Source organism: Thermobia domestica, chromosome 7 (genome assembly GCF_964235325.1).
Source record: "Thermobia domestica chromosome 7, izTheDome1.hap1.1, whole genome shotgun sequence".
NCBI lineage: Eukaryota > Metazoa > Arthropoda > Insecta > Zygentoma > Lepismatidae > Thermobia > Thermobia domestica.
The window spans coordinates 178,989,356-179,004,997 of record NC_137460.1 but is presented as its reverse complement, the minus strand read 5'-3'; the positions used below and the strand labels follow the sequence as shown (position 1 = coordinate 179,004,997).

General features: G+C 34.8%; 1 protein-coding gene across 1 annotated transcript in view; it reads right to left on the bottom strand.

The window, feature by feature from the left end:
* LOC145690590 (protein obstructor-E-like) overlaps positions 1–14,577 on the bottom strand; it is a 62,565-nt gene extending 47,988 nt beyond the window's left edge. The window contains exon 1 of the mRNA XM_081765628.1: positions 14,403–14,577. Coding sequence (XP_081621754.1) covers positions 14,403–14,445 — 43 coding nt within the window. The 5' untranslated portion in view covers positions 14,446–14,577. The remainder of the gene's footprint in view (positions 1–14,402) is intronic.
* Between the last annotated feature and the right edge of the window lie 1,065 nt (positions 14,578–15,642).

The window sequence follows — 15,642 nt, the reverse complement described above, 5'->3', positions numbered from 1 at the left end:
ACTGAGCTATTCATTTAAGGTTGTGACGACAATTGTGGAACTGAGGCGATATTTGAAAGAAAGAAGTAGCGGATTCGATCAAGAAGTCTAGCTACTACGGCGATATGCTGGCCACACATATCCTCCAATTCCAAATCGCCGATCCCCTTGGTGCTTTATTAAAGTTATTTTGCTATAAAGTTATTTCACATTAAAACATGAACTCTTATATTTTATTTTACTTGTAATGACATACAGGTCTCATATATATCATATATACTATTATAATACTGTAGCAGTCAGAAATAGTTTTTCTCCCTCAATAATTTAGAGAACAAAAAAAAAAAAAAAAAAAGCTGCTTTAGGTTATATTTCTTGGCATTATAAGAATTCATAAGTATCAGGTCTATCTCATGTCCGACGTAAAGAAAAATGTATCAAAGTCCTTGAATGTCTACTCTAAGCACCTTAACATAACAGAAAGAAAGAAAATACAATGGAAACCTACATAAGAACATCTCAATAAAGTGTTTGGAATGACAGCAATTCCTGAGGCTGCTTCTTCCTGTCTAAGAAAGCAGTTGTATGCCATGGAACGATGAGACATTCTCAACCATTTATTTCTTTTTTTTTATTTTGTTTTTTCGTTTCATAGTCTTACGCAATCACTTAAAAAGTTTAACATCACCTTGCGCTTGAAAGATTCAACAAGAACAATAGGAACACAAGGATATGACACTTCCCTGAAACTCCGGTAGTAAACTACGATCAAACGAAAGGAAGGAATTTGCAGAAAAGAAATAAAAAAATAAGTGACATTACCTACATTTACATTAATGTAACAGCATACGTCTATTTATGTTTTTAAGGGTTATACATTCACATTCAATCTATAGATGTGACGTATACTTGTAAATTACAGACAAAATACGATTGTAGATAAATTTGGAAAGCATTGTTCAAATATTGCTTTTGTCTCTAGTGTCGTATTGTCTCTCTGAAGCCCTGAAAACAATTTTCAGAAAGTGGAGAATATTACGTAGTAGTTTGTAGATATTCGGGCTTTAAGATCTTATCCTTTTATATCTTAGAGAGGTATCTATCCTTCACTAGGACTTACACGTGAATTCACCTAATTCTCATTTTGTATAACATTTAGCAGATACCACTTAAATAAAAGTCGCATCCATCATTTTAGGCGACATACGGATTCGCGTTTGGCCTAATTCTCACACCGCCTATCGATTTTATCAAGGAAGACATAACTCCTGTAGAGAAGATCTGACATTGTTTCCATGCCAACTCTTATGCATAAATGATTTACACCATGAAAGGCTTTTTGACAAACAACATTACAATGATTAAGTATTTTATATACGAGGAACACAAGGAATCATACACACTACAGAAATCACTATAAAATTAATAATACTTGCCAGAATGAAGAACTAAGCAGTACCTCAAAACGAATATAATTGTGTAAGAGACAATAGCTTGAGATCGTCTGCAAACCAAACAGATAAATCGATAAGGTTAGAATAGAATAAAATATTTGGCAGAAAAGATACCATACCACGGGCTGGCAGTTGATCTTTATCTTTAAAGTGCTTTTCTAGCACTTAATCTACTTGTTAGCAATGATAATATAGACTGTTATGTGTGAAGAGTCTTATAATGCTGAAGGGGAAAATATCGAAGACGTAAGTTTCAGAATCCCTACAACTAATGTTTTGATTATATGAATATATTAAGACTTTCAGAAAAGCGAAACTGAAAGGTGGTGGTATTAGTTGTCATAATAAAAAATGCATGTTTTTCTTGGGATAGTATCTTTCGCTCCTTGAAACAATGAAATATATGAGAAAATTTGTTCACTGAATTATTTAATTGACCTTATTAAAACTTTTAAAAGTTGTAGATCTTGATATAATAACAAAATATATTATGATCTTGAAGCTTTTCTGGCGTCTACTATTAATCCAATGTTCTCGGGATTGCTGCCAGAGTGAGTGTTGCTGTGCTGAGCTTTCGTTACCATACAGCGGCAACATCTTCAGAGCTTAGCTCAGCACAGCAACACTCACTCTGGCAGCAATCCCGAGAACATTGGATTAAAATATATTATGTTCGCAAATGCAACTTACGCAACACATAACACAAATACTGTAACAAGCCGGTAAAACAGAAAAACTGTTATATGTTAAGTTCCACACACCAAAAATATAAAAATCACTTGAATGTTTGTAGTTTATCGCAAGAAAATAGAACGCGAATACCGTATTTAGATTGGTGTATGATTCTCCTACCAATCATCTGATCCATTTTCGAATCTTCATCAAGTGTGCTTTTTTTCTCTCTCTCTCATTTCGTCGAAGTAACAGCTATAAAATGTAGTATTACAGTTTTAGATCTAGTTCCATCTTGTTAGATTTTTCTTATCTGTTTGCTAAGGTAATAATACAAGGCAGCAAGTATGATTCTATATCAAGTATGATTCTATATTTTCTTCCATTAATAAAATATAGATGTGAGCCTACACCTGAAACTAATATACACGTAATTGAAACGAAAGTAGCAAATTTCTACCGTTTGATTCAACCAGTATTCGTGTATTTGTTCATTTGTTCTGTTTGCTTCACCATTACTCTCGTAAGGCTTATTCAGTTTCAATAAAACTTGATATATGCTTTCTACAATCTTTCAAAATAACCTGATTGATGTTGCAAGAAGTCATCAACAATAAGGCAGTTAAACGGATTATATGTTTTCTTATACAGAAAATCATTTTCTGATAGGAACTACGTAAAAGTGACTTGAATTCGATAAAATGTAGTGCACACTTTCTTTAGAATATTAAAATCATTTCCAATGGTTGCGGTTGAAACTGGTCAAGAATAAGGTGGTAAATAGGGCAAATTTTCTAAATTTCGAACTTTCATTATTGAAATAATATTATATTAAGAAAACATATTTTTTATAAATAGCTGAACTTGCGCTCTCTATACAGCGCATCATTCATATATGACCATGAATCTCCTTGTCATTCCTCACAACATCCGCACATGTCTCTTTACAGACACAACTGTAAGACGTTTTGATAAAAATCGGCAAGGAGTATCATAAAGGGGAGATTTTTTCGATTATTTTTTCAATATCTCGCACCGTTTGCAAGATAGTGCCTAGTTCCGGTTGGAATTTCTAATTCACGAATGATCAGTGTTTTCTTTCTTTTTGCATGTAATATGTAATAAGCAAATACATTACGTACTACACAATTAATTATAATGTCAATGATATGTGGTGTTCATTGGGCAAAACACTCTAAACAATAAAGATTCATTTTAGCCTGGATACATGGTTATCTTTCGTTTATCATTATGGTTTGGACTATGAAACAAACACCTGAGATATATACAACCATTGTATACATTCATGTTGTGATGGAATGTATAACTTATAGATTTTTTTTTTTTTTTAATTGCAACACTTCCAGTATACTTCTAAAAATGTAATCTTAATAAAACTACATGAGCTGACATAAATTATTGAGCACTTCCTGCAGGGCTACAATGATTAAATTTAGCATGATTGTAGTTTTCCGGAACTAACCCACAGGAAAATTTCCAAATCGAATATTTTTAATTTTTAGGGGGTCTAAAGAGGGGATGAAGAATTTTCCCATGTTATTTAAATGGGCCTTTTTCTGGACCTATAATCTCATGTTTTAGATACTTAGATTTGGAATAAAAACTCGAAATTCTGTATGCTTGTACGTTTTCATGAGCACTACCTAAGAAAATCAGCAAAAATAAAATATTTCAACTTTAGAATGGCTTTATAGGGAATTGGTAAATCTTTCCTATGTTATTTATATGGGACACATTTTACACCCCCAAATTACTGAGCATTTCCTGTAGGGCTACAATGATTAAATTTTTCATGATTGTAGCTTTTTGGGACAAACCCACAGGAAAATTGCCAAAAGTGAATATTTTTAATTTTTAGGGGGTCTAAAGAGGGGATGAAGAATTTCCCCATGTTATTTAAATGGGCCTTTTTTTGGACCTATAATCTCGTGTTTTAGGTACTTTATTGGAATAAAAACTTGAAATTCGGTATGTTTGTACGTTTTCGTTAGCGTTACCTAAGTGAATCACGAGAAATAAAAAAAAAAAAATCCAACCGTACAGTAGTTTTATAGGGAACTGAAAAGTTTTCTCCCATGTTATTTATGTAGGACGTATTTTACACCCCAAAATGTTTAAGCACTTCCGGCTGGATTAGGATGATGAAATTTGGCATGACTGTAGACTTCTAGGACTAACTGACAAGAGAATTGCCAAAAGTGAATATTTTTTAATTTTTTAGGGGTCTAAAGGAGGATGAAGAAATTGCCACGCTACTTAAATGGGCGTTTTCTTGGGATACAAAATCTTATCTTTAGATAGTTGAAATAGGAAAAGAAACAATAGAATTGTAGGTTCAAGAGGTGCAAGGCCGTAGGCCGAGCCCAAGACAATGTGTGGGGGCGAAGCCCACGGATGGGCAGATTCAGAAAATATGAAGAGCAAGTTCACGAAATTCACTGTTGATGTAAAGGCCGATAGATAAGAAATGCGAGGTACGGTTCGAGCCTGGAATGTTTTCGTCATTTTACTTTTACGGTGCAACCTAAGGGTAGGGGAGGGGAAGGGGGAGATATATATATGTAAAAAGAATAAAAATAAAAGTGACTGCCTTTGTGACTTCATCACGCTTAACCACCCGACCGATCTTAATCAAATTTTCAATATGGATGAGATTCGGGCCTGGGGTGGTTTCTATCATATCACTTTGGTGGTAGAGCTTAGGGGAGGAGGAGGGGAGGGAAAAGATATATAAAAATAAATAAAACTTCGTAACTCTTGAACCACCCGACCGATCTCGATCAAATTTTTGCCATAGATGAGGTTCAGGCATAGAATTTTTTTAAAATATATTTTCTCTTTGATGGTAGAACCTAGAGGGAGAAGAAGGGGAGATTTATATATAAACATAAATAAAATTTAACTCTTGAACCATCCAACCGATCTCGATCAAATTTCCAACATAGATGACGTTCGGGCTTTGGATAATATTTATAATTTAAATTTGATGGTGCAACGTAGGGGAGGGGGAGGGGAGGCGTAGATATATGTGAAAAAAAATGAAAGTGACTGTCTTTGTGACTTCACTCTTGAACCACTTGACTGATGTCGATCAAATTTTCAACATAGATGAGGTTCGGGCCTGGGATGGTACGTATTTATGTATTCACTTTGACGATGGAACTTAGGGGAGGCGGAGGAAGGAATTGAAATATAAGTAAAACTTAATAACTCTTGAACCAAACGATCAATCTCGATTAAAATTTTAACGTAGATGAAGTTCGGGCCCGAGATGTTTCCTATCATTTCACTTTGACGGTAAAACTTAGGTTTGGGAAAGGATGGGGAGATATATAAAAATGAATAGAACTTAGTAACTCTTGAACCACAGAACCGGTCTCGATCAAATTTTCAACCTAGATGAAGTTCGAACATGGAATGTTTTTTGTCATATCACTTTGACGATGTAACTTAAAGGAGGGGAAAAGACATTTACAAATGATCGAAAATGACCAATATTAGTGTCGAATCTATAGTTTTTGAGGTCGCTGAGATGAACAGTGACAGTTCTTATGCGTTTTAAATCCAAATTAAGCCCCGCAAATTATTGGAGGGGAGGGGGATATATAAAAATAATCGAAAATGACCAATATCTAGGAGCGCTTAGTAATAGTAAAAAGTGACTGACTAACGAAACATATTACTACTTTCTCTTAATTTAACCTAGCGAAGCGGGTAATTGATGCTAGTAAAGAAATAACGGCCACGCTTTTTAAAAATTCAGTTAGAGCTAGACAATCTACACAAAATTTGGAATCGAATAGCGAAAACGGCACGTTTCTAACTCTTGTGGTTTTCGAGATCTCATTGTCGAAAGAATTGGAGACAAGCATATAATCCTAGCATTAATATACAGACTAGCTGAACCTGTACACTCTGCATCATTCACATATGAACATGAATCTCCTTTTCATTCCTCACAACATATGTACATGTCCCTTTATAGACACAAGTGAAAGACGTCTTGATAAAAAAAAAAAAATAAAAAAATAAACAAATTCGGCAAGGAGTACTATAAAGGGGAGATTTTCCCGATTATTTTTTCAATATCTCGCACCGTTTGTAAGATTAAACCCACTTACGGTTGGAGTTTCTAATTCATGTATGATTAGAGTTTCTTCTTTCATGCAGTAAGCAAATACATTACACACACTATTAATTATGTCAGTGATATATGGTGTTCATTAGGCAAAACACTTCAAACAATAAAGATTTATCTTAGACTAGAGATATGGTTATCCTTTGTTTTTCATTATCATTTAGCCATGAAACAAACACCTGAGAGATATACTACTCCCACATACAATTGTGTGGTGTTACAATGCATAACTCGTAGGATGTAATGCTTTACTTTCTTAAAATTTCAACACTTCCAGTGCACCCCCAAAAATACAATGAAGAAATAACGACCATGTTTATTAAATATTCAATATTCAATTAGAACTGGACAATCTACACAAAATTTGGAATCGAACAGTGAAAACGGCACGTTTCTAGCAATTTTGGTTTTTGAGATTTCATTGTCGAAAAGATTGGAGGCAAACATATAAACTTTTCTTTGTTGGCAAACATATAAACCTAGCATTTTAATATATAGATTTTCACATAAATAATATTATTTTGTTGCAATATGGCATATATTTTCTGTAGGAATCCTAATCACCCCACTGCATGGGGTCAAATCTGTCAAGAATTTAGGAGTGAATAATTCAATGAAAAAATGTGAATTACGATACTTTTCTTCCACATGTGATTTTGTAGTTACATAGTGCATATTTCCTTTGAAGTTTTTAATGTTTTCTCCTGCATGCAATTAAAGTCAGTAAAGAATAAAGGATGGGTTCGCTTCACCGATCAGAAAACTTGTTCCACGATAACTTTCGTAAAGAATTATACGTTTTTGGGGAAATATAGGATATGCATCTGAGACTTCTCCAGTCATTCCAAACTCTTCGATATAGAATCAGTCGAGGATGAAGGAATGAATTTCACTTTCTTTCTTCGGTTTAAAAAATATGTCTTACTATAGATTTCGTAACAATAATTAAATTTTCGTTGTATATCTGAGCTTGACGTGAGTCCGACTGGACATGGATGTCTCATGGTTCGACATGAGTGATGGAGTCCAGCTGCAATAAGCCGTAGCCTTACTGTCCCGTGTCAATATCTAATTCAACTGCTTTGTATTTGAAAAGAGGTCCCTAATGCAAAGGATGGTTCCGTACTTTTTCATCCAGAGTTTGGTCTAGGGCCACTGATGTTACCTACAGTTTTCACGACTTGGTTTTGATCTAGTCGATTCTCTGTTTCCCTGCTTCGCATGATGATCCAGCCACTTACTCACAGCTACAGTATCACAACTAAAATCTCTAGCAATGGGAGACATTTCTCTTCATTAGCAGCACTCAAATCTAAAGAGGCTAAGGTGCCTAAAAAGCCTAACGTTTTTAGTATTTGTCTCATTTTTTCTGACCCTCAAACAGAATTACTAGATGCCCTGTTTTAACGCAAAAATGAACAAAGTGTCCCATAAATGTTATTTAAATATAAATAATCAGATAAATTTTACAATAATTCGTTACAATGATTGTTGGAGCTATTTTTAGTACCCATTCTCATTGGAAATTCCTAGGCCACGCAGCCATCCCCGCTGGTCTAGTGGCTAGTGTATGTACTTTTCGTGCACATGGTCCCTGGTTCGATTCCCAGGTGAGAGCACAAAAGTTAATTTAGAATCATTCACTTTCATTAATCATCATTTAGGTTAGCCTGAAGGGAATAACAGTTGGACATTAAATTAAAAATTTTCGTTTCATTTTAGGCCATGCCTGAACTTTTCAAAGCTCTCGGGGCTTAAGGAGCTTGTAACTTATTTCGTAACTTGTAAACATTGCTGGTGAGTTTCGAGTCTGAATCGGAAACTTTGGTAAGAGACCCACCTTCGTGTTTGAAAAGAAGAAATTTACATATCATCAGATCAGCAGCAACATGCTCTTGTGTATACTTTGACAGTGAAAAATATCTGTAGAATATATTGTAGCAGACACTCAAGAAAAAGGCAAATGTATGAACACAACACGGGGCAAAAATAAAATGAAATAAAACGTAAGCCCATTAACATGAGAGTCACACTTGACTATCAACTACATGCTGGTGAATTGATCGGTTTCGTGACCTTCAAGTTGAAGTTGGGGGTCACAAATCCAACCTTTCGTTTTCCGTTTCTTCGGTTGTTCTGGAACAACAGAAATGGTAACATTAGAGCAGGCAGACACACCAGTAGAAGGTTCATTTGCATTCAGGGTCGATTGATTACTGTGTGAGGGAATCTTCGATGTGGGCCACCTGTTGTTCTGTGGAAGACATATCCTGACCTTGACAGAATGAGTCCTAGGGAGCTGGTTGTAAACAATCAGAAGTAAGTGAATAGTTCGTCTCGGAGGTGAAGAGGTAACACCTTGCAGAGAGGTCTTGTCTTGAGCAGATTCAGATGAAATCGTCATAGATGATAATGAAGGAAATTCATTAGGTTGAATGATAGGCTTCATTGCAAGACGAGGTGCTGTAGTTCGCACACCACTCTCACAGATGACAAAAAAGCTGAGTAAATAGAAACTGTACCTAGTTCCGTAATTTGGAATGGAACAGGATGCGATTGTCTATCATGATGAGTAAGCTCCCGGGGATTGGTACGAAAAGAGCGTTGGAAGATAAAATGTGCAAAAGATGTAGATAACTTTCCAGGATATTGAATAGTAGCTCGATGTGCATCCACAGTAATATGTGAACTGGTATATTGATCAATTTTCATACAGGCCACACTATTACAATTTAAATGGCACCAAAAAGAGACTGTGGATTTCACTTCCCCTGATCTAATTGAGTATGCTTTACCATAGACACATAAAGTATATTTTAGTATATTTGAAGATAATTGAAAATTCAAATAAATTACTCTCACTTTAATTATATTGACACTAACATTAGAGATATGAACATCTGGAGGAGCTATCAGAATACAAATATAGTACCTCAGCCGGTGCAACATGTAGAAAAGTTTCGTAATCTGAAGAGGAAAAAAAAAAAACAATATAGATGGAGTAATCTCATTGTGTAACTGACGGGCACAAATATTCACTAAATAATCCTGAAAATAAGCTTTGAGCCAGGAAAAGTCAGTTGGGCTGGGTCGTACGGACCTAAATTTCTTAGCAAATTTAAATTTCACTGTATTTTGGTGGTAATTATTCATCGTTAGCATGCAGAAAACACTTAAGAAACGAATAGAAATTAACCATCAACGCACTAATGTTCTCAATAACTGTCAGAATACCGCAGCAACATAAGAACCCACTGGGCTATTCAATCCACTCAACATCACTTACGCCTGACTTAGCCGTAGCAGTGTTGTGTAACGACTGAATGTTTTGACACACACAGACGCACAGATCAAGATCGAAAGAAAATTACACATCTAGTGCGAAGGCAGCAAAATCGTGATGTTACATTTACATTTAAAAGTGAAGTGAACGTTGATGAAAAAAATAGATTAACGTTCACAGATATACTCTTTTGGCAACGATTAATGAGAATAAATGCTAGGGAATGTAAAATTACAGTGATCACCCACCTCGAATCGAACCTGTGACTACGTACATCAAAGTCGCACGCATTAGCCACTAGACCAGTGAAAATGGCTAGAATTATATTAACGGCGTCATACAAATTATCCATTTGTATGATGATGTTTCGTCGTTTACGGATCTGTCCAAGTCATACCGGGTCACAGGTCTGGCTGATTCCACGTCACGAAATTCATAAAAAGTTTCATCACTACTTCCCAATACCAAGTCTAATACAACATTGGTTCCAGCCGAACGGGTGAGAACTGACTACAATCAGATACCTTTATCTAAACATGGGGTTCAATTCCCGGTGAAAGCTCATGTGATTCGGATCCTACGTCAAGTTGTAGATCTACATCTCATATAGCCTCGTTTCTGGAAGAGCTACTAAATTCAAAATATAATCTAATTGAATCTAATGCTTCTCAACAAACCGGCGCAGACAGTTTCTCCTGAACTGACATATGATGTACAGTCATGGCGGTTATTATTTTAAGGGCAGAAGTAACAGACCGAAATTCAATAGCAGATTTTATGTAGTTAGAATCAACACATAAATGAAAGGAATTGTTTCCGTAAATCCTTTACATTGTTTCTTCATCCTTTATATTGTTTCTACCAATCTTGTACATATTTGGAATTGGTTACTATACACGCGACTTTGGTGCACAACATCATCGGTTTGATTCCAAGTTGAAAATAAAAATTTTGTTTTCACAATCATTTTGTTTCGTTAATCCACCTCATTTAGCTTAAAGAGCATAACCGTGATACGTGAAACTAAAAAATTAAAATTTATTTTCATTTGAACTATGGTTTTGTTTTTGGAATATTTGTATCTTAATGCTATAACAACACGTATTACATTAGCATCTTCACTGTTTTATTATATTTCCACCATATTATAGTTCATCACCATATTATAGTTCATTTGCAAGCCTATTGAGAAAGTTTTAGGGGGGCAGTAAAAATTTAGAGGGCCCGGCTCCCCTAGCTCCCCTTGGATACCGGCCTGAGAACAAGAGCAGTACTCGAAATTAATTCTTCTGACCTAGATACATTTCTCAAAATGAGGCACCATAATAATACAAATACGATTTGACACATAGTCCTACATATGTTGGATTTAAATTATCTAGGTGCCAGATTCGTATTCTTTACTAGAAACAGTTTTACTTATGTGCCGAATAAACATTGCAAAACAGCGTTGTCATTAATAGTAATACCATGTGTTTTGTTTTGACGTATGCTACGTCCTTACATTTTTAAAGCATATATTGTTTCTTTAATTCTATTTCGTTTCAAACGGTTAAGATTAACTTTCCGTTACAATCTACTAGAGATATTCGGTATTCTATTTACAGCAGAATTTGAAATTTTATTTCAACAACAGACTTCAACGTTTGACTAAATCGGAAACATTGAAGTTTATTGCATTATCTTGCTCTGATTTCGCTGCATTATCGTTATACGAGTTGGGCCCTCTTGAAACAGTTTACAATACTTTCTCTCTCTCTCTCTCTCTCTCTCTCTCTCTCTCTCTCTATATATATATATATATATATATATATATATATATATATATATATATATATATATATATATATATTGTTGTTTCATTGCACAAAAGAAACTATTTCAGTATTTCTTAATATGATGAATATGGTGTTTGTTGTTTGAAGTGATGTAATAATAACAATTCTAGGCAGTAATAAATGAGGTACATATATGATGCCAGGAGATGTGCCAGTGAAGTCAGCACAACTGGAGATTCATAATTGCATTTTATACTACCGTATTGAGATATACCCAATTATTTAGTTAATAGATCTAATTGACCACACACAATAGAAACAAATTTGATTACAGTGAATTTAGTGAAACCTTGAAATAATTATGTGCCCTTTTGTGACTGACACCCATGTTATATCAGTGCGTGATCAATGGTTCGATTCCCAGGCCGGATTTATTCCAGAAAATTTTGTCCGATGGGAGCAAAATCATAACGTATGGGGCTGCACTGGAACACTATTTGCTCAAGGACGTGCCTTGCACAGAAGTGATATGTAATTACAATAAATCTTAGCTCCAAGGGTGAAGGAGTTGTTTGACTTTTGGGGGAGAAGGCAAAAGTATGCTGGAAGAAAGCTGCTTCTAATGAGGACGCTTGCCTTCTATAGAAATTCAAGTAGGCCTAGTGGTTCGAAACCCACTTTAAGTAGTATGTCCTGTCTCATATAACTTTCTTACTAAAAAGGAATGTAAAAACTATCAATCAACTTTGAAAAGAAAATTGCTTTATTTTGATCAAAAGTCAGACTGGAGTAGGCTCTAAATATAGACTATTTGCACGTACAATTATTGGTCTTTACATTATATTAGTTACATTCCTGTATTAAAACGATTGAGCAGCGATTTGTACATTTCTGTAGTGGTTTATATTCTCATTTTTGTTACTTGTACTGTAGTAGGGTAGCTTGGAACTCTGGGCCCTATTCACTGTACAAAATGTATATTCAGTAGTAGGGTAATAGATTGTCAACGCCCTAGCCCTACAGGGATACTGCTTCTCATAAAATCAGAGAAATCAAGTGCCAGATCTGGTCAGAGGAATGATAGGTGTCGTTCATACTCACCAGATGGTGTTGATATTGTGGGATCCACCTAGTGTCGTGAGGACAATTCGGGAACTACTTGAAGTAAAGAAGTGGCGAACTCTGGTTTAGAGAGCCAGGATTAACGGAGAAGGGAGCGGATGTGCTGACCACATAGGCCTATCACGCCAAAGCCATGAGTACCACGCCAGCTGGTTGACCGAGTAATACTAATGGCTATTGCGCCATGAATTTTAGTGGTTAATACTTTCTTTTTCTACTTCATTTCATTTTCTCACCCGTGATTCATTTAATATCTTGGAATAATACCAGTTCTTATTGGAGATAAAAGCCATGTCACTATTTTCATTGGGGTGAAAAGCCACAGAATTCGAGATGTAAGAACTCTACCGGGTGAGAAAACCTTAAAATCAACTACACCACCGTAACCTACACATATGTATATTCAACAAAGAAAACTTAATTAACAACTTTAGAAACATAGGACGGGAAGATATTGATCAATCGTGAGATAGATATAATGGTCGAATAATGTAGTAGATAGTGATCTACTGTTGCAAAACGCGTTGAGTAATATTTATTCTCCTTGTTCATTTAATTGGATCATGATGCTGCAAAGTAATACTATTAGATTTCTTAAATATAAGATTGCATAAGGGAGGAATAATTTATTCTTTTTTCTTTCGAACAAGAAATAGGTAATTCATCATTTCAAATACCCTTGTATGCGATCCTATTGCATGTCCCACAACAAACAGAAGAGAGAGATTGAAAGAAAGAGAGAAACTAGTGATAATGTAATCCAAGACAAAGCTGAATAGTTTCTTAACAGAAAATAAATAAAATTTATCTTTCCTATGTTAGAGCATTCAACCACGTTTGATACTAGCTATACAACTACTGGTAATTTAAGTATTATAACTCACTTCCAATTCTAAGTCTTTACATTAAACAAAATTCTGATTTCTGACACTTCTGTGATATTTGAATTCATATCTTTTGTAAAATTAATGTAAGAAAATATTAATAGTTATACTTGTAACCACCTTACTTAAGTTTTCGAAAATTATCGTGTAACATGGAATATTAACTGACCATTTATCCAGTAAATTGGATAAATTCTTTTCAATTAAATATTTTGCATGTAAAAGTAAATTAAAATAACTTTTCTTTAGGCAAACTATCAGTAATTAGCACCACTAAAGTTACGCCTCTATTCTTCTTCTTTACTTTAAGGATTTATATATTTTTATTTCATTTTCTTTAGTTGTATTAATCTCCTGTTTATTATGTATATATTCACTCATATTTGCTATTTTCTAATGAATAGGCTATATTAAATATTTAAGTGTAAGACAGGGCAAAGTGCTTTAACTTCGAAATAAGAGAGGCAAAATTAGATTAAATCTTTAGTTTAACATACAATATTTATTGCTCGGAAACAAAGAAAAAGAAGACGTGCAAATACAAATGAATGCTGACAAAAGAATTTGTAGAATAAAGATAGTGGGTGGAACACCGTGGACATGTCGATCTTATCACAAACTAACATTAGTCTGGAACTAAACCAAAGACTTTTATCAGTTAGTGAACGCTGTACCACTTCTCTTTTAATTCAGAGAAATTTTGAATTCACTTTGAGAGTTCCCCAAAATAATAATAATAAAACATCAATTAATAATCCGTTGAGTTTTTAAATTAGAGACCGCGTTATATCCATCGGCATCAACGTTCATTTTATTGTTTCCAGATGATGCTTAAGTCGTGACCACACCACTATCATAAGTCATTTTTTCTTAAGAGAAGCGAATTATGTCCAAAAGGAGATAAATAAACATCTAAGTTAAACTTGTGACGTCAGAAACTTATCATCCAGATTTTTGTATGCTGTTTGGGAATGGAACATTTTGAGGATGTCTTCCTCTACGCGTATACTCTGTACTACTTAAGAAAAAAGAAAGATGATTCACTTTAAATTGTCATGTAGTGTAACTTACCGTTTGCTACGAAGAGTCCTAATATTCCTAACACGAACAGCATTGCTTCCTGTGTATCAGCTGGTTAAAACAAACACTTGCCAATCAACCACACAATGGTCTGCTAAAATAACCAACACACTCCACCACTTTCAGTAACCGCCACTACGTGCACGCCGCTGTGCGGTGAGGCTTTAAAACTAGGCAGCCTTGTACTACCTGCCTCAGTTCCCCTCTCTTCCCTTCAAACACCGTCCCTCTGACACTCCTTCCCCTTCTTGGATATATGAAACAAATTTTATTATTGATTGATGGACATGCATATAATTACTTGTAAAATATAAATTTAATGTTATTCACACAGAGGAGGAGGGGAGCTGCAGGAAATAGCATACGTAACTTTCAATTTACGACGGCCATTTTTTAATCAATGAGGCAGAAAGAATTCAGTTCCCTTTTCTCATATTGCCTCAAGCACTTCATGTCCCCAGAAAAAAAAGAAAAAACCTCAGTCTTTAGAGCTGAAGTGAAAGTAAAAACGTTTTCTTTACACAAGTCCAGGTAAAATGTGCATACATTACACTACATTATTATGCTCTCAATATCTTAGTGTATTTTAAGAATGAAATGAATCTGCCAAGAAAAGTAATATCATTAGCAATGTCTCTTAGCGTTAGAAAGAACTTGCAGATTTATTCAATACGCTGCGAGAACAAAGTACATCTAAGAAAGAATCATTAAACCTACGTATTTTAGTTATGCGGTTTTCCTTCTCAAAGCATCTAAAATTGTTCTTTTAATTCTGACTAGCTGTAGTAATTCAAGGGAAGAAAATGCTTGGATACACCTTAGTAAAATATGTGAACATACACTTAACACTATGAAGAGATATGGCTAACTAAATTATGCACATTGAAAGTGAGTCATACATAGTCAGCTATTGGCTCTAGAGATGCGTACGAGACGAGGAGAGACGACACTTAAGCCAGAGATGTAATGGGGTGTATATACAAGAGCATACGGTGTATACCAATCTAATATTTTTATAGTCTTATTTCAGAGCTGGCTTTATCATATGTGCAATACGTGCATTTGCACGAGGCGGAAAGTTTAGAGGGGCTGCAAACTCTGTCATAACTATATTACTTAAAATAACTATTTCTTGTAGGAAACAGACTTCATAATGATGGTAGTTAAATTTACTAAGTTAATCTATTTGAATACTACATTCATAAATCATGTTTAGTCACATTAGTTTAAG